General features: G+C 34.8%; 1 protein-coding gene across 1 annotated transcript; it reads right to left on the bottom strand.

Annotated features, from left to right (window-relative positions):
- Positions 1 to 2,185: 2,185 nt before the first annotated feature.
- Positions 2,186 to 17,545, bottom strand: PGAP3 (Per1-like protein PGAP3). Its single transcript, XM_069827625.1, has 8 exons — positions 17,438 to 17,545; positions 17,111 to 17,329; positions 14,541 to 14,701; positions 11,982 to 12,134; positions 11,768 to 11,892; positions 8,056 to 8,192; positions 5,915 to 6,119; positions 2,186 to 4,774 (listed from the first exon to the last, which is right to left on the bottom strand). The coding sequence occupies exons 2-8, from the start codon at positions 17,247 to 17,249 to the stop codon at positions 4,699 to 4,701; spliced, it is 996 nt and encodes a 331-aa protein (XP_069683726.1). The 5' UTR covers positions 17,250 to 17,329; positions 17,438 to 17,545; the 3' UTR covers positions 2,186 to 4,698.
- Positions 17,546 to 21,036: the final 3,491 nt, after the last annotated feature.

Genomic DNA, 21,036 nt, shown 5'->3' with positions numbered 1-21,036 from the left:
TCTAACTAAACTGCCCTGGTCGCAAGGCTCGCAAGAAGCTAGCTTTGACATTTAAAATAAGTAGTTTCCGAGTTATCCCTTTTCGTCAGTTGTGTTCAGTTGAAGTGTTAGTGTGCATTGTGGCTGATATAATAAATAATGAGTGAAATAACAGTTCTTGACACCAATTTACTTGAATTTTTTAGGACAATTGTATTATCAAGACTGACTTACAAACAAAAGTGTGATCTAAAAAACAAATGACCGACTCCCTTGCTGTCAATGAAGGACACAACCAAAAGACAGATGGATACTTACGTAATGATACTAATACTGCATCTATTGACCGTTAATATTGTGATTTCTCTAAGTATGACAGGGAGTGAGCTAATGTTATACGTAAATGTGTCTATTTGTTAGAGATATGTGTAAACCGTGAAATCATTATTTTACTACGTACCATTTGAGGTCAAGCCTTATTGGTGTTACGAGGTTCCAACCAATCTTCGACTGCTGACTTAACATTGACTACTATTTAATTTAAAACTATATTTTTGTAATACGTTTTCTCATATTGCATGAAAGACAACTTGAATTAGCTTCCCCTGCTCAAAATTTCATGCTACGCCACTGCTTGCCATTGGGGGAAGGGGGGAAAAAAACTTATTTGTCATAATTTGCTTTAAATTCATGTGCTTTCGCCAGAAGAGCTTCTACTTTTTCTTTCCTAATCACAGGAATTTGCAACTTAAGAGCTGTTGAATGGAATGCTCTTTTATAAGGCTGACAAAAGCAATTTGTTCTCCTTCATCTCTACCGATTCTGTGACACAATCTGTCAATTTCGCGAGTTTTTAAACTAGCTTAACCTAATTAAACAAATGATTTCTCATCTACAAGTACAGTATTTCCATAATTCACTGAGCAATACAAGGTGGAAAGAATCAAATCATTTTGAAAAAATATGAAAGACTACAGAGGGATAGTAAAAACTATACCTGCATAATATTACGTTATAGCGAAAGCATCCGATTTATACATGGGAAACAAAGTAAGTACTTCTACTTTGACCTTTTGCTGTAATCAAAGCAAGAAAGTAATATTCCAAGTTTATGCATGCCATTTATTGTTTTCTTTTATTTATTCCTCTCAATTATTTTATCACTGCAGATTCAAATTAAATTGTTATTAATAAATTACCATTATCAGAAATACAACAGAGAATTTGCCAACTCTCTGAGAAAATTTATAACTCTAAATGGTTTGTGGTACAGATCTGTAATTTATTCATTTATTTTGAAGAGATGGCACATAAACGTTTCTGCTAGACCAAAATTCATAGAAAACCTTTGTCGTTACTAGAGGATTGAAAGAATTATTCACTATCAATGACTGAAAAACAAAATAGCTGTCACAGTTTGACTTTATATTAATTGCTTTTTACACAAACAAACAGGATTGTTTTGTGAATGAAATAGTGTTTTTATTTTTATGCAGACATTTTTAACATACTTTCAGAAATTTCACAAGTATCCCAAGTTTACAATAATTCCATACATTCAGTAAAAGATATGAAACTATGCATTTACAATTTCCCACTGAAGTATTCTAGAAACACTTTTTTTTTAACCCTAGACAAATTATAGCATGAATTGCAACTGCCTTTCTCTTGAATGTTTCTTAAATACAATACACACAACTTCATAAACACACAAAGTAGAAAAAATGTTTCTTCACTGTGAAAGTAATAGAGAGATAAATTTTTATATTTATTGGAATAGAATTTACATAAATTATGAACAGTTGGCTAATAGTTCTTTTGTGGAGCTATTTATTTAATTAAAGCTGAAATCCAAATAATATTTCTGGAGAAACTCCAGAACAATATACAATACTGGTACACGAACTGCATGTTACAAACAACAGGAAGTGACGATTATGATAAAAAAAATTACATAATCTCATTTAACAACCAAAGTCGTTCATTGGTAGAAAGAAACTTATATTTAGATAAAGAGAATTGAATTAATGTGAAAACATTACTATAGAGATGGAAAAACCACAGTTTTCCTAATTATCAGAATTTTTTTATGCTACTCAGTTCTCTTTACTTAGTCGAGATATTTTAGAGTTGGCATTAAATATTTGAGCAGGGCGTTACATAACATGAAATAAAATTTACATGTGGTTTTCAGATTACATCAGTCATGTTTCGCTTTTCTGTTCTCTTTTTTTTTTTTTTATTTCAAATATCACTTGCACTTTCACAGTATAATGATAATTGGTAGTTTATGTTTTGAAGATTAGCGATAGTTTACATTGCATTGTTTTCTAATCACAATACTTCGTACAATTCATCAGAGAAAATGCAAGTACTGTAAGAGAATATGAAACTTTTTGTTCTGTACATCTTTCTAAGTATACACAAATTCTGGAAACTCCTAAGCAGTCGCACAGTTCAAGTATTTAAACTATTTAGTATGTATACAAGTAAGAAACAGCATTTTGCTATGTTTACTGAAAACATATTAAGTATATTTAATACATATTGATGTATACAGATGTGGAGAGTCAAAAATAATAGGAGTCATCAAAACTTGGATAAAATGAGGTATGTTCTATTTTATATCTACAGTTTAAAATATGAAATAACTTCAAAACTGCTCAAAATACAAGAAATTTAAACTAGAATTCTGGATTTCCCACATTATAAATTTTTGCGGAATTTTTTACTTGGCACAGAACACGATTTTCTTGTAAATAATGATACAGACTGGAGATTTTTGTGTCATAATTAACTCTAAAAATGATTTATACAGAACACATCAGTGCTTATGAAGTTCTAGCAACCAGCAAGGCTCCCACTGAAGTATTGGAATGCAAAACGAACATGACTTGTTATACTAGAACATTTGAAGGTAACTACAAACGGCTTAAGCCTGTAAGAATAATATAATTTATTTTTAAGTGAAGGAGGGTTTCCTTTCACAGTAAAATAAATAAGAATGTGGAAATTGTTTTGAGAGTTTTAAAAACATGTCTGAATGTCAGGGGATTACATACACAAGCTACGTTTGTTACTCAATGTCCTTTGTCTTCTTTTGTTATAAAACAGATAAATTAATCTCATTAACTTCGAAATTTATTATTTTGTTTAGTTTTTTAATATTGTATGTGTAAGTACAGAGGGTAATTCATCAAATTTCAATTGACACAGAGCTTAATCTTGAAGTAACTTTAAGTGAAAAAGTTCATATGAAGGTGAACCTGATTCCAGATATTCATGCAGTTATTTTCCATTTTGAGAAGTAAACCATTTTGTTTCAAACACATCTGCGCCTACACACCTTATCAAGTGTAGCCAGACCAAACATGGACAGCTAAACTATCTTATGTAGGAATGTTACTATGTTACTGTTTCATGGTCAGTTTAGGCAAAAGTTGGCCTATTTTGGAGAAAAAAAATAGTCCTGCATTTTATTCAATATATGACACTTTTCATTAATTAATTATAAATGCCAGATAACCAAAAATACTTGACTCATTTTCACAGCCTTTTAAGTTACATTTTTGTGCCAACTGTGTTACCTGTTTCTAGGCTGCAGTCATAAAATTATTGGGTTTTTCTCCTTATCAAAGTAAGCTACGTCTAAACCTGTTACACTATTACTTTGGTACGCAAAGATGGTAGATACGGTGAGAAGGAAAATAGCAACAGTGCGGCAATTTCAGGAAGACTGTAAAAAAAAAAAATCTGATTCAAAATCGGGGAGGAAGGAGAAAGTAAAAAAAAAAAGTGTGATTAATAGGATAGAATACATAGGACAGAACATGAAGACAATGATGGTATTTTGTAATTTTATCACAACCTGAGTTATCCTTGAGGACCACACCCCCTTCTCTATTGTAAGAGTGACCAAGATTATCTCTACATTGTTGAAGTTTAATTAACTGAAAATTGTATAAGGTTAACATATGAAGAGTCCACTGCAAGAATGATGGATGTCATTTGGAATACATTTTGCAGGAGAAGCAATTGAAAGTTTGAAATGCTTAGCGCTCAAAGCTTAACTGTGATTTTCCAATCATAACTGGACAACGACTATCAGTGTTAATGCCATATAACTCTGTACGTACATTCTATATGTCTTAAGCTATGCATTGACAGTCTTGGTTCATTTTCGACAAGAAAGTGACATCCATCATTCTTGCAGTGGACTCTTCATATACATGCAGAAATTATTGAAGGGTTGATTTTATGCAAATCTATGTTGAATAATAATAATTGTTAAATTTATTTAATGTGTGCAGTTTTATCTGAAAATACTGCTGAATTACTATAAAATATAGTCAAGATGGTATTAGAGTTTTTTTTACACAGTTTGAAAAATATTAAAACGATACCGGTATGGTAAAAATAACATGGTTGTTATCAGAAAATGAAACACTTGCTCTTCGAAAGCCAAATAATATAATGCTTGAATAAATTTATAGGAATTATAGAAATGATGTGAGATATTTTCTGCTTGTGGATTGTGTAGGTATGATTTTGTGTCTGGCAGTTCTACTGCAATCAATTCACTTTCCAGTCCTGATAAACTACGAGGAAAACAACAGCTTGGCTTGCGTCACTTGTTTATAGTTCTGTTTAATACTCGTGACTAGAGTAGAAGACGACTTCGAGCTGTATAACAGACAAGAAGGGAGTATGCAGACTTGATTAATCATTATGCAGTCCTAACTTTGTCTTCTCAGCTGATTCTTTCCTTAAGAATTTGCAGTCATCAATCAGGAATCTGAAATAAACCAAATATTTATTTATAAACTGGTGAATTTAGGACTTGCATCACGCACGTGTGGTTGTAATATGGAGGAAATGAAGAGGGAACTAGAAGAGCAGATGAAAACGTGAAGAAGGACGAATCGAAGAAGAGATGGAGGAGTTGAGGAATGAAGAACTTGAAGGAACAGCTTTCAGAGGAAGAACTGAGAAAAAAGAGTGGACGAGGGGAAGGAGAAGTTGAAAAAGAAAGCTAAAAAGAAACTGAGGGAGAAAGTTGAAAGAAAAGCTGAAGAAAAAACGGAGGAGCTGAGGAAGGAAGAGCTGAAAGAAAAGTTGAGGAAGGAAAAGTGGAGAAAGGATCTAAGGAAGAGCTGAAAGAGAAGCTGAAGAAAGGAGAAACTGAGGAAGAAAGAGCTGAAAAATATGAAGAATTGAAGGAAAGATTTATAGATTGGGGAAGAAGGAGCTGTCCACACCTGTGGAGTAACGGTCAATGCATCTGGCTGCGAAACCAGGTGGCCCGGGTTCGATTCCTGGTCAGGCCAAGTTACCTGGTTGAGGTTTTTTCCGGGGTTTTCCCTCAACCCAATACGAGCAAATGCTAGGTAACTTTCGGTGCTGGACCCCGGATTCATTTCACCGGCATTATCACCATTTCATTCAGATGCTAAATAACGTGAGATGTTGATACAGCGTCGTAAAATAACCCAATTAAAAAAAAAAAAGGAGCTGAAGAGAAGATGAAAGAACTGAGGAAGGAGGAGATGAAGAAAAAAGCTGAAAGGGAAACTGAGGAAAGAAAAGCAGATGTGAAAAAATGGAGTATCTGAGGAAGAACTGAAGGAGAACTGAGCAGGGAAGAAGTGGTGATTATGAAGCTGAAGAAGGAGAGAAGGAGCTAAGGAAGATGAACAGAACCAGAATGAGAAGAGGAGAAGGAGAAGCTTAAAGATGGAGAGCTGAATAAAGTGGAAAAGATTAATAGAATCGGAAAAAGAGAAAGATAAGAAAATGGTAAAACTGAAGAAAGAGGAGACAAAGATGGAAAATAGGAACAAACTCAGAAGAAAAAGGAGAAAGAAATGAATAATAGTAAGGCATCACTCTTTCACAAACGTGGAGACATATTCCAAAACCAGGAGTGTTGACATACCGATAAAATATAAATGGTAATCCTGCTGTGGCGAGGTGCCAGAGTGAGTGAGCGTCGACGAGCCATAGGAGGGGTGGAAAGTCCATAACTTCGAACAGCATACACACCCCCACCAGGGCCACGAACAGAGCACAACGCCAAACGTAGGGCTGACTTTTTCGATAATACAAACACCATATGAACCAGCCCATTGCATTTGCAATACCTGAAAAATACAGTAACATATTACTGAAAACAGAAAGTAAGCATTATCAAGGCACAGCACTACTATACACGAGTTACAGGAGCATCATATCAATTCCAGACACTGCATTTTGCTATTTGTTCTGTGAGGCAATTGTCATGGGAATCTCATGGAGTTGGTCTCCTGGGGAATACAGTGCAGTTCACTAGTTTTCTAATGCCACTGCATCATGAGGAGGGTGTCTGTGAATTATAAAGAAAAAACCTGATTCAAGGTCATCTGTTCACAAAAAATTCCAATTAAATTAAGTAGGATTTGAACTGTGATTCTCATTTGCAATTCCAGTACCAGTAATTATCAAGACATCTTGAAATAAGGAACATATATTAATTTTAATTTAGTAGTCTGACCCAATATTTTGGGTTTGCCCTCCGACACAGAATACCTCACAATAAAATTTAAAATGAAAAATTATATAAACAGGTTTTAGATAAAAGTGAATAAGACATAAGAAAAAAAAATGGAACCAAGTGTAATTTAAATTGAATGTACACCATAAAGATGCTGACGAAATATTGCTACAGAAAATTTTATTATGGTGGTGACGATGGCATCTTGAAGATCTCTCATCAGCTTGTATTTTTCCCTTCACTTTACAAAGGTTTTCGGGATGGTGTCTCTCGCTCTGAAGAAGAGACCGGTAACTGTGTTGTATTTCGCCGATAGGTACTGAATCGTGGGCTCATAAATTTTCTTTTTCTCTTCGTTCACTTCAGATGGTTGAGTGGCTGAGATTTCAAATCTGATGGTAGGATCAATTATTTCGGCTGTCTGTTTATTCCTATTTATAGCTATGATATCGATCCTACAATTGCTTCCACCATCAGCAATACAATGAACTTCCTCGTGAACGTCTAGATTTTTGGATCAAAGTGCATCTGCGATCATAGATGTGTATCTACCCTTAAATGAATATAGTAAAAGTCTGTTCACTGTTGTCTGCTAAAGAAAATTTTGTAGTTTAAGGTTGTATCATAGTCAAGGCGTAATTAAAAGGTATGTCAAAACTTTGAGGAAACATATCTCATGGCTAGAGGATGAAAATGTTATATGAACATAGGTCTGGAAATTCTTTATTTCCTCGTTAGAGGTCTTTTTCTCTTTCATCTCGCATTCATGCTTCCAGGTTTTGAAGTCTTAACATATGCAAAAAAACTTGCACTCTGCTTAGCAGCAAACATATTTCTTTTTGATATCAACAGGCCCTGAATTCCATTGGCACGGTTAAAATTCATTAAGATTTCTGCCGGAAAACATTTAAAACAGCTGAAACTAATAATGGTGTGTGGATAAGCTTCAGGGCTTCTACCGCGTTGTCTTGGTGTTATTGGCTGACGTTTCGACCGCTGTGTTGTGGCCATCTTCAGAGCAGTTGTTGGATAAGGAAATAGTCTGCCAATACTTATATATATAGTAGTCTCGATGGGGGGGGAGTACTTGCTGTGATAGGTCGTAGGTTCTTCTTCTGGCATCTGATTGGTCCTACGTGGTCCAATCCGGTTGAGGTCTGTATGAAGGGGAGTATTCATGTTAAATACTGGCCCTCATAAGGTCCGAAAGAGTGACCTTGATACCGTGCCTGATGTCCAGATGAGGGACGGCACCGCGTACATGTGGAGACCTGGTTTCTCATTCCTAAGTATGATCTTGGAATAGGCTTCCCCATGAGTTGCTGAGTTGTAACCCCTCGTCCTTGTTGATGTTGTTGGGATGTTGTTTGATGTGGAAGGCAGACTATTTCCTTATCCAACAACTGCTCTGAAGATGGCCACAACACAGCGGTCGAAACGTCAGCCAATAACACCAAGACAACGCGGTAGAAGCCCTGAAGCTTATCCACACACCACGTACAGCAGCCGCGGAAGCCAACGCGAACACTGAAACTAATAATACTTACCCACAACTATATTAGCTTGCATGTTGTATCCATAGTCGAAGTTAACAAGTGCCAGATATGTGACGTGATGGACAAAGAAGCCGATACAGAGGAAACTTAACAGCACTGTGAGGAACAGACTCTTTCCGTTCAGTAACCTGCAATATAAAACACGAGCAATGCTGTATGACATGAATGGTCAAATAGAAACACTGAAATAGCATATAAGAGTTTAAAAAATTGAAAGATAATCTGTACTGTCCGAACCATCTACATATATAATTTGAACTTGTAATGGAAATTACGGGAAAACGGCTGAACAGATTTTAATAAATGACCCCTTATTTTGAAGCTTGGAACTCAAAGTTTTTCAGAAAAATAGTAGTTTTCAGTGAAATGTCAATTTTTCAACATAATTTTCCTATTTTCCAAAATCTATCTGTCGTCAGTTTTGAGAACTAGCTAATTGCATCTCAGAATAAAACAAACCACGCACTACAGTAAACAATATTACACGAAGGCCATGATCTGCAAGAATGCTGACATATTTAGAGCTCAAATCAAATTGGTTATTAAAAACTTAACTTACTAAAAATAATTTACAGGTTCGATTCTGTGGTGTGTAATTTTCTGGGTACAGCTGTGTATTGGATATTAAAAACTACAAAACTTGAGGTGGTTTGATGACATTATTACCATTAGAAATGAAATATTATTATAGTTAATGCCATGATGTAACTATTTTTCATTAATTATACATATTTATGCTATATTGATGATATGAAAGTGAAACGTTTTGGGGTTATATAAGTAGATGTAGAGAATAACTTAAACTAGATTTTGATTTCTATATGTTACTGAGTGGCGGCTATATAGTATATATAGTATATGTTACTGAAAGCTATAAAACTTACGTAAGATAATAATATTATTAAACATCAAATATTTTTGTAGCTATTAATCAAGTGGAGTTGGATCTTTTTCGTATATTTAATGGCGGTGTGGTGTAGATATTTATATGCGTGGTTCTCTTCAGTATTGGCTCAAGAGAGAGTATGTTTCATTATTATGGAAGCAAATAACTTTCCGAATGTCTGGTATTCCTCATTGAAAATAAATCTGAAAAATGTTTATTTGAACGTCTAATGAACTTAGTTTGCAGCATTTGCTGCACAAGCCACTAATCTACATAGAAAGCCAGAGCCTTGGGTCGGCAACACTGTAAATATCCAGCGGAGACCTACAATTCAAAAGCATGTGTTTGTGTTAAAGTCGATTTCCAATGTAAATGAATTTTATAACATAAGTATGTCTCGATGAAATTATGTTCGCGGTCGTACCAAACGTTAATTGTTTATATATTACAAACTAAGTGGATATTCATCGCAGGAAGGCGGAGCATCAGGTCTCCATCAGGACTGGATGCTGTGCTGAATCGATTCAGTGACACCATGCAGTGAATCATGCGCTTGAAGAGCAATCCTAAATGGACTTCAGCAATTATTCCAACATAAGGAGGTTGCACAATAAGCCTAAGGTGCAGTGCTTACCTGCGTGCCCTCCTCCGAGAAAAAAAAAGTGCCTATTGGCGATAAAAACAAGACAATAAATGAAAGTAAAATGCCTAGTGTTTGGCAACTTCTGGAATGGCTCTGGAATCCACCCAGCTTGCCATAAAGTTCAATATCAGAACTTTTCTGGGGATAAAAGATTGTTGGAATGTGATGTTATTCACATCGGCTCTTAGTGTTGAAGTTAAACAGTAAGGGAGTTCTATCTTGGACACGTAACACCATCCCTCGAAATGTTGTCCTGGCTCCGTCTAGAAGATCGTAGGAAAATCCACTGTCTTTCCCTTCTCTTTCACATACTGCATTTCTCCACTCCTGTCTATCTTGCGTCTCCTTTTCAAAATTTATCCACCCATCATAACCTAGACACACGATCACAACGCTCCTCAATATTATCCATTCCCTCCCACCGAACATCCTCATATTCATCTTCTTTCACTGTGGCTGTTCCTCGACTTTGGAATTCCCTACCGAGTAATGTCAGGGACTGTCAGACATCAAACCAATTTAAGAATAGGCTAACGAAATATTTTTCTAACAATTCTTGTTAACAATAATAGCTGTTTCAGGTTTCTCAATGTTTAATGGTTATATATATCACAGATAAATATCTAAATTATCTCATTATTATTATTATTATTATTATTATTATTATTATTATTCTTTGGCACTACGGCCCTTGTAATCTAGCCTTGGCCTCCCTTAGGATCTTGGTCCATTCCTGTCCAACCAGAGCCTTCTGCCTCCATCTTCTCACGCCTAGAGTCCTTAAATCGTCCTCCACTCCATCCAACCATCTTAGTTTCTGTCTGCCAATATTGCGCCTGCCTTCTGGTTTTGTGTTTAGAATCTTTTTTGGTATTCTCTGATCATTCATCCTGATTACATGTCCTAACCATTCCAACCTACGGGCTTTGATTTCAGCAACAATATCTGGAGATTTATATTGAGTTTTCAGTTCTGTATTATATCTAATTCTCCAGTGCCCATTCTCATATTTAGGACCATAGATTTTTCTTAGAATTTTCCTTTCCCATGTCATCAGTTGTTCCATTTTCTTCGACAGAGTCCAAGTTTCACTGCCATAAAGCACAATTGGTCTTACGACTGTTTTATATAATGTAAGTTTTGCTTTTTTACTTATGCATCTTGCTCTCAAAGTTTTGTTAAGGGCTCTCAGGCATCTATTTCCTCCAGCAATTTTTTGCCTCATATCCACATCTGCAGTGTTTTGTTGGGTAATTAGAACTCCTAGATATTTAAAAGAATCTACTTCCTCATATTTCTGTCCATTTATTATAATATCTTTATTACAAATGCCACTTGGTCTTATGTTTCTCATATATTTGGTTTTCTCTTTATTAATTTTTAACCCCATGTGCTCTGCTTCTATTTGAATTTGGTTTACTATTTCATTTAGCACTCCAAGAGATCTACTCATGACCACAATATCATCCGCATAGGCCATGCACTGTCTGGTCCTATTATTATTATTATTATTATTATTATTATTATTATAACTATATCTTACCAGTGTTTATTATTGTCACACTAACATTACTTATCCAACTTTCATTATTTACTTTCATGTTGTTTTATGGTCTAGATATTAATGTAACAACTATGTAAGCAATTGTATTCAATTAGAATTGAGAAGAGAAGGCCTGCTGGCCTTAGCTCTGCCAGATTAAATAAATTATTATTATTATTATTATTGTTATTATTATTATTATTATTATTATTATTATTATAACTATTTCTTACCAATGTTTATTATTGTTACACTAACATTACTTATCCAACTTTCATTATTTACTTTCATGTTGTTTTATGATCTAGATATTAATGTAATAACTATGTAAGCAATTGTATTCAATTAGAATTAGAGTCTGGCTGGGCGGAAGAGAAGGCCTGCTGGCCTTAGCTCTGCCAGATTAAATAAATAAATAAATAAATAATAATAATAATAATTATAATTATTATTATTATTATTATTATTATTATTATTATTATTATTATTATTATTATCTTTTCCTCTTCTATGCATCAGTAGTATATACATAAACATTTTAACGTTGGTTGTAGGTCTATTATTTTGTTATTTAGTACTCCTTTGTGTTGGGAAATATAACGAAAGGGGGAAACAAATTTGTTCCAGATACCTAATAACCATTGCATAGAACGAAAATAATACAGTTGAAAATGCAGAGAAATAATCCATCATCTCCGTAAATGGTGTATCCCTTATGTGAAACACTGTTGACCACACCCAGCAGTTCAGACACACCTGTAAACAAAAGGAAACAGCATATCAAGAGATTAATATACAAAAGATTTAAAACTACATATCGTACAGAAGTAGCAAACAGAACTTACTAATGCATAGACTTGCCAAAACCAGTACATGGGACTAGTCTTTCGAACTTCTCTTCTAAACTGCTTCAACATAACAAAATGGGTGATAAAGTTGAATATGGAAAAGAGGAAGGAAGCAGGCTCCTGGATTCCAAAGACTCTTATGAACGGCCACTGAAATGTAAAGATTAGAGATGAGACTTCTTGTTTTATTGAAATTAAACAGTATGTGTAAAGTAACTTCAGCTATATTTTTTAAATTTATTCATATAATATTTCTGTGAAGTCATTATTTACTGTTATATATTTTGTACAACACAATGCAGACAACAATCACTGTCTATAATCAGTACAGCAAAAGAAAATGCCTGAGGTTTAAACATGTGTTGGCATTCTGTGTAAATCAGCCTCACGTAGCGAAGTTTTCCATTGCACTCATTTCCATAATTAGATTTAAACTTGTAAATTTTTTTAATGATAGGGAACAAGTTATTATCTACAGTTTGTAATGGCACATGACATACATCATACGAGCACAGTCTAGTACATACAGTCACGAAGCTCAATACGTAGGGAATATGCATCCAATAACAGTTGAACTTTAGTTGCTAACTACCAGGATCACTACTATCGCACAGTCTATTGTTTCTAATACTCTCAGTTGCCAACCGCTTGGAGCAGTGTATCGTGAGAAATGCAAAAAATCACCTCAAGCTTCGTGACTGTATGTACTAGACCAGGCCTGCACAAACAGCACTCAACAAGTGTGCTTGGAGCGGTGTTTATCGCTCGCCGAAACCGAGAAGAAGATATGTCAGAATGACATAGACTTGCTATAGGTAGAGGAGAGGGAAACGACCACTCAGTTATCTGTTGGAGTGCAGTGTGTAGGCCTATTCTCAGTAACTGTTTCACGTTGCTTACCTACTGCTACAGTACAGTATGGGGGAATCTAAAAGACAGAACATAACATTTAACGATTTACAGCTCGAACTTATTGATCTTCAATGTGACCTAAGGGCTAAAGATCGTTTGAATAATACTACTAGCCTGGTTGAGTTTTACAAGACTAAACATTAGCAATAATATCCACGACTACACAGGCTGGCTGTGAAAATGATTGCTATTTTTGGCTCAACATTTGTATTTGTGAGCAACTGTTTTCTATAATCAACTTTAATAAAGGCAGACATCGAACATCTGTAACTGATGTTTCATTACGATCAGTAGGCTACTGTTCCTTTCAGCTGCCAACAGCACAAAACCTCGTTTTCATGTACTGATAAATAAATATATAACAAAATGATATTGTAAATTTAAGTAGCTATAGAATTTCTATTACTTCTGTAAAATAAATATTTCTTTATTAATTAATAATAGTCCAAGATAGTTTTGCAAACACTGAACAGGAATTCATTTCATAAGCACTCGTAATAGCACTTCTTTTTGTGTATATTTTGTACGAGATCACCCCTTCTTCCAGTCCACCCTTTTACAGAGCGCAGCTAATATCTGCATTCCACTCATGAGCTGTGAGCCGGCTCGGAGAGCGCAAACCTTGTGCAGGCCTGTACTAGACTGTGATACAAGTATCTACTTCAGAAGTGTGTCCATGAGGTACTTACAAAAGAGCTGGCAACTATGCCCATTTCCATGACAGTCTAAAATAATGCAGTGGGGTTATTGGTTCTAAGAATAAGCTGCTGGATTTTCCATTAACTGTTGTTGACTGAAACAGGTACAGCGAGAGAGGGCAATGTGGAAACCACATGCTAAGGAGTTGGCAGGCACTTTCTCTCATTGTACGAAGAAGGTCTATTAAATTATTTATATTCTACAATACCTCTGATTGATGTTATGGCTGATACGTACACCTATTATCGGGCAGTACATCTCACTTGACGATATGTGTCAGAGGAAGAACAATTTGTATACATCTGAAGTCTGATTAGTGTAATATCGTGGGTGCTCATGTAGAGGGGGTTAAGTCAAATTGTAAGGTTTGTAAACTTCTCTCCTTTGGTACTGAACAAAACCCCTTTGTCACAAAATCTGGAGCACTGTAACTGCATCATAAATGGAAGAATTACTTAACCCCTTCAACATAAGAGAAAAGTAATTGTGAATAGTTCAAATCTAAACTTATTCCAGTTAGTCAATTCATACTTAACCCCCTTTACACGAGCACCCGCGAATTATGTTACTAGTCAGTGATGTACGCAATGGAGGTGAAAAGGAACTGGCCACCTTACCCCATTAACTCCTGGCTTAGTTGCCTCACGAGTGATGGCTTATTGGTGTCACTTGTGAGGTTCAGATCTGTCTTTGGACAGTTGACTAAACACGTATTCTACAAAAAATCCCCTGATCAAGGAAATGGAGTGTGTAATTTAACTACCAGTAAATCTTTTTTTTTCCTTTTTTTGGCGTAAGAAATTAAAGTAAAATATTCTGCTTTGCGAAATGAGTGACAAATTGATTCCATTGGTGAAGAAGTGTTCTGTTTTGTTAATCCACTATTTGCAAGTATTTCAATCACAGAGATAATACTGATTAAAGTTAGATTAGGTAAAACAATACCTTTCCATGGAACTGTGGGATAGCCCAGTTTCTGTTAGTAAAAGCTTCTACTGTTTTCCACATACAGTCATAACGACATTCATCTTGGCAAGTCCATTTTGTTAACTGAAGGTACAAAGGTTGAACTTGAGCACCAAATGACGAATGAAAATGTACTCCATCTAGAAATATAAACAATAATAAACATTTTTGGTATAATGTAAAGTCCATTTTAACACATGTGTGAAGAGGCATATTAGCCTCATGGTATACATAATCGGTATTTAGTTGACACGGACTTCGGCATACTCCAAATTTGGTAATTATTTATTTTAGCAATACCGTACTTGTCTCTTGTTTACGGAAATAATTGAACAAGTGATGAACGACATATTAAATAACAGAATATATGAACATTGTGAATGGTCAGTGAAAGTAAATAGAAACTGTTTTGTTTTTAATTGCGAAAAAAGAACAACAAAAGAATCGAAGAGCTAAAACAGTTTAAATAACCAGTTGGAAAAGAAAATTAGTGACTTAGAAGATAGCCAGAGGAAGAAGGATTTGTTAATTTTCGGTCTAAACAAGTTATTGTTTTCTAATGCCAGGCATTTGGCAATAAAGTCATTTGACCTCTTGCACAATTTTGAGTAGATAAATTAATTAGTTTTTTAAATGAAGGTGAGAGTACTGGGGTTCTGTAAGAAGGGAGAGCTACTGAGTAACAACAGACACCATCATGCCCGTACAGCAATTGCCAACCTGCTAAGAAACAGAGGATGGGAAGTACATGAGGAGATTCATTGTGTGTCTGAAGATGATTCCCACAGAAGAGTCGATATAATTGCCATCAATAGAAGAACCCAGAAAGCGATGGTCTTAAACCCTACAATTTGCTTTGAATGAGACACAAATCAAGCACTGCAGATTAATGATGACAAGCGAGCTAAATATGTACCTTGTCTTCCATACCTCAGTGAAAAATATGGCATTTCGCTTTACAACTGGGATGTTGCAGGGTTACTATTTGGAGCGAGGGGTTGTTTACCAAAATTTACATGTAATATTCTTAAATCCTTTAAAATTCCCTTTTATGAGCTTCAGAAGATTGTAATGGAAATTCTGAAGGCCTCTCTTCAAATTTTACACTATCATCTATATATTAACACGTAAATTTTTGTTTTAATGTACAAATCTAATCCATATTTTACCCGTTTCATTTCCCTTTATCTTTTATGTTTGTTAATTCCGGATCCCAGTGGTCAACCTCACTTGAGGACGGATGATTTTAAATCTTAGTAGTTAGTTGGAAGTAGATAAAGGGTTAGAAAACAGTCAAGAGAAAAACAAACTGTTAAAGTGCAAAGTAATGACTAGTGATAAGAGTTATAGAGAAAGATAATATGAGACTATTTAAAAATAAAAGAAAATTAGAAGAATGAATACACAGTATATAGTAAAATAATTAGATTTATATTACTAGATGATTATGAAAAGTAGAACTGGAAAATAAATATTACTTAGGAGAGAAATATGAGATAAGTTTATGATTGGTATAAAGCAGTGACTAGGCATAAAAAATCTTCATTTCAAGGGCAGGAAGGGAGGCATAAATGTGACATTTGAGTAATAAGAGAGAATAAAACTGTAGTTATGAAATTGAGGTATAACAGTACTGTTATTGCAAGTTATCTTGAACTTCCTGAGCGGGGACAGAGGGGCAGAGGGAAGGAAGAGCGTAACATGAGTGTAGCCAACTGAGTTGTTTGCGCATGCTCCGCATCATAATCTCTTGTCAAGAAACATAGAACTATTTCCTTCACTGCATACCAGTAGGGTCAACATGAAGTAGCAACCACAATCGTGAAATCACACCACCGTCGAGAAAAAGTAACACTGTTATTCACAGCGGAGAAAGAGACATTATCGCAAATATAATAATTAAGTGTTACGAGGAGGAAAAATTAAACGTTTGCTGGAACTTCTTGATAAGGAATATGAGAGAGCGGCTACGAAACCATGTTGTCCAATCAAAACCGGAGTGTCGTGAGATGATGATGTCTGTATTGAACCAAGGTCTTTTAAAGTAGAGAGCCGTAAAGTGAAAGAAAAGAGTCACGTTACCCGAGGAAGGGCTGTCTTGCCGTGCCGTTACGTACATGCCGTACCGAGCAGTTCGAAAGACAGACTTAGGGGATGTAAGGTTCAAGATAACTTGCAATAACAGTATGTTTCACAAGAAAGCGTTTATACACACACACACAGAATTGTGTAAAATATTATAGTCCACCAAAAAGCAAGTTGAGGAAGTGTGATTGATAGGTTTGAGGGCGAGCATAACTTCCGGAAAGTAAGGTACAGTCCACAGCATAGCTCGATGAAAACCACACGGCAAGAAGCAGAGAAATAGCGCATACGAACGGTATCGCTAAAGTAAATAATTACGTCGAATTTGACTTGTCAAAATTAGGAAAGAAACATACTGATGTTGTCGTGTATAGTTCCTGGGGTAGCTCAGTCGGTAGAGCATTCATGCGCTAAGCGAAGGCTCCCGGAACAATTTTTTTCTTCAAATTATTCAAGATTCTCACCTTTCGTACAATTTGCTGTCGAACACTTTTCAAGACACGCTCTATAATACGGAGACCGATCTCCTATAGATGCATGCGTGTTTGTTATGACTACACCTATTATTACAAATATTTCTAATATCATATTTGATGTCTGCATCTTTTATTATAATGACTAGCAGAACACTCGTTACTACACAATTCCGAGCTGAATTTGAAGGTTAGGTGTCCTTCGATAACCTAGAACATTAACGAAATAACAACATACTGTAATAAATGTTATTACAGTAGGTTTATGTCACGATTAAGTATCAACACGTTAAATTCTATTAATTATTTGAAATTAACTCTCTGCTTTGACGTAAAATTACTCCGACGTCTACTCTTCTTTTCATCAAACAAATACATAATTTGGGGCGAAAGATAACGTAGCAGTTACTTTGTAACAGTTACTTAATTGTAACGGTTACAGAAATAACTTGGACACGAAATAACTAGTTACTCGCTATTACACTGTTACATTTGCATGGAACTTCAGCAAAAGAAACTAGTTACAGTGACGTCATTACGTAGTGTTCAATCTGTCCACAAGATAGCGAGGCAGTGCTAATGTGTTCCGCCATCTGGTTATAAAAATATCAACTATGTCCGTTCCCGAGAGCAGAGCACTGAAAGCACGGTTTCGATCAGAGCCGAAAGTCTGATATTTCACAATATTATTATTAAATCTGTAAGAAAATTTATTATAAGGGGCTATACTCTTCATAAAATATTTCCACCCGAAGTGGAATGTGTATCTGCAAGTAAACCATCACAAAAAATTAGTCATGATGAATAAATCAATTTCATTTATTATAATATATCATAAGCTATTGATGTCCTTCGTAATGATATAAATTTTTCAAATATTTAAAGTAAACGAATATTGCATGATTTATCGCATTAGGGCCTTACTCATTTCGTGGGTGGATTTAGCCTATCAATATGGGGGGGGGGGTAAGAAAATTGTATTTATATAGGTACCGATACCGATTTCATGATTTATTATAACTGCATTGCATTTTGTCTATATTATATGCTAATATTAATAATTATGGATATATGTATGTTATATATAACATTACACGTAGCTAGTTATAAAAGTAACAAAACGTATTACATTATTGTGTAGTGTGTACCGCAGTGAGTGGAATGTGGATGTCTGTTTCACACAGAAATTTCAGTGTGTTTGTTACGAGTGTTGAAATCTTCATTACTGTCCTTTCTGTTAATGTTTTTACTTTTGAAGTTCAATCAGTCCAATATTTATGGTATTTCTGCTACAAATGTATTTGTCAACGTTTTCAATCATTTTTACAATGTAAGTTATTTAGCATTCAAATATAACTTGCGCTCTTATGTGACTGCTATTTTGTCTCCGGAGGAAATTGTAACCGTTAGTTATAACCGTTATTTATAACAACCAATCAAGTAACGGAGACAGTTATAACAGTTACAAGAAAATAACCGCTTGTCACATCCCTATTTGGTAGCATTGTCATGCAGGTTCACCATCCCTCATCTAATATTCCTTAAGTAAATAAAAGAATAGGGAGAAACTTGTGGACGTTACAATTTACATGTAAACATTATAAATAATAAAGAAATATTTACTATTTTGTTTAATATGGCAATTGTGAAACGTTTTCATTTTTAGCTTACATATTTAAAAATGTTCAGTTTAGGAGCTTCATTTTCATGTATTGGCAGACTCACAAATGCCGATATGCATGTTAACCAATCATCGCACATGAAATTATTATTTCCTGACAGAATGTCGATTTTGTTTTGAAATGATTCAAAATGTTGCATTTATCACAAATAAGTGAGTGTTACTATTTATATAATATAGCAAGAAGGACTATCGTTACAACTAGTTTCTCAATTTAGTGTCTTTGTTATGACAGGTCTTTCTGTTTTGTGTTGGCTATACTGAGCTGGCGGGTTGTTGTCTAGTAGCGCGTGGTTGTGAAGTTCGCTGCTGTTAATTTCATTGGTGATTATTGATAAGATTATCTAAAATAATTACGAATATGGCATTAAGAGTGGTCCAGAAAGTGATGCAGAAGGCAGGATGACTGTGTGTTATTCAAGTTGCAGAAGTTAACAATTATTTACTCAGGTGAGAATATTTGTTTATAGTAGTAATTTTGGAGTGCATATGCGCAATCATGGATTTTATTTTAATTTTGAGAGAAAAGCCATATGACAGATACCTGTACTTAAAGTTACATAAACATACAATGACACTGAACAAATAATAGTTCGAGATTCAATATTTACATAATTCAGCACAGTAAAGATAAATGATGGACGTTGTAAGCATTCTTCGTGCTACATGCAATGTATATGGAATATCTTTAACATTGCGTGAAAATGTTACGGTTTGTCCAGTGACAGTTTTATATTCAGTATAGTCTTAAGTGTAGGCTTCGTGCTGTGTTGACTAGGCCTACATGTCATAGCATGGGACAGCCCCACCACGTGTCGTCTTCGTCTATTAGATAAAAAAAAAAAACAGATATTTGTATCAACAAAAGCCGCCGTAAATAAGTGTTCGATAGATCGGCCTACTAATCAGTTCACAATGGACAATGATTAAAAACAATTATGTGACAATTTAAAAGAAAAAAAAAGAACAATAAATGACTTAAAATGTGTCTCCTCAGGGGGGACGTGTAATTAGTGGCATTAGTGCGCTGGAAGAGGTAAAAGTTGACCATTAAACCTGTTTTGTTAAATTTTTAGATAACGTATAATTTACTGTTTTGGGAAAGTATTGATAGGCCTATTAACATCCATGTATTAACCCTTAAATTGGCAAAACTTCATTTCTCACACTAGTTTATTAAACCGTGTCGGACTGTAAAGAAAACGACTATCGCAATGTCCATATTTTATATGTTGTACAATATTATAGTATTGTGTAATTTTAGTTATTTAATTTTCCTACCAATTTTTTCTGTTCTACTAAAATTATAGCATATATTAACCTGTTGTATCCTATAGGATACTTTGTGAATTTAAGGGTTAAATCCGAGAGTACAATAACTTATAACATGAGATCAGACCGACAAGTAAATAATTAGGACTCAGAATTATATCACAGTTATAGAAGGATATAATAGGCTATAGCTTATGTTCCAATTTTAGAAGATTAACTGACCAGAAAATGATGAAAGTTGAAGAATTTATTGTTAGGCATTAACATACTAGGGCTATACCAGCATTAAAATCAGGAATGTGATGTTCACAAAGCATATAAATTTGTATAAAGACGCGTTGAAACAAAATTATGCTTATCTTTATCAGAAGCATTTATTATTATCCTTGTTGTTGTGGTAGTGGTTACTGTTGTTAGGAATATGTGGTTTTCCTCAGAGTACAGTCATTTCTCTTTCTGTAGGTCTATTGATCTCAGTTCATATACTGTATTCTGTCTTCATATTTCCTCATCTACAGCCAGTACGTCTCACTTGACGATAGGTATCAGAGGAAGAACAATATTGTTTGTATATATCTCAAGTCTGATTGGTGAAATATGTTACTAGTCAGTAATGTATGCAATAGAGGAGGAAAGGAACTGGACACCCTACCCAAATATCTCCGGGCTTAGTTGCCTCATGAGTGATGCCTTATTGGTGTCACTTATAAGGTTCCAACCTGTCTTTAGACTGTAACCTAGTAAATAGGCTCCTTGTTGTGGTTTTTGCATGAAATCGCTGTACTCATACCACATTAATTATTGTTCTTCTATTTCTCTTTAAAATGACTTCTTTGATTTTGTAATTGTATTATAAACTAATTTTATTCATAATTTTCTCCTCTATACAATTTGAGTATTAGCTTAGGGAATGGTAAAAAAAAACACACCGAAGAGTGGGATAAATAATGTTCAGTATTACAGT

This window comes from Periplaneta americana, chromosome 6 (genome assembly GCF_040183065.1).
Source record: "Periplaneta americana isolate PAMFEO1 chromosome 6, P.americana_PAMFEO1_priV1, whole genome shotgun sequence".
NCBI classification, from domain to species: domain Eukaryota; kingdom Metazoa; phylum Arthropoda; class Insecta; order Blattodea; family Blattidae; genus Periplaneta; species Periplaneta americana.
The sequence above is the reverse complement of the archived record's forward strand: the minus strand, read 5'-3'. Positions and strand labels throughout refer to the sequence as shown.

Bases quoted from the DNA above. Each gene is read 5' to 3' on its own strand.
- PGAP3 (XM_069827625.1), bottom strand. From the start codon at position 17,249: ATGCAGACATCAAATATGATATTAGAAATATTTGTAATAATAGGTGTA. The intron at 6,120-8,055 runs GTAAGTATTATT...TGTATTTTTCAG, and splicing joins GCAAGCTAATATAGTTGTGG to GTATTGCAAATGCAATGGGC. The intron at 4,775-5,914 runs GTATGTCAACAC...GGTTTATTTCAG, and splicing joins TTACCATTTATATTTTATCG to ATTCCTGATTGATGACTGCA.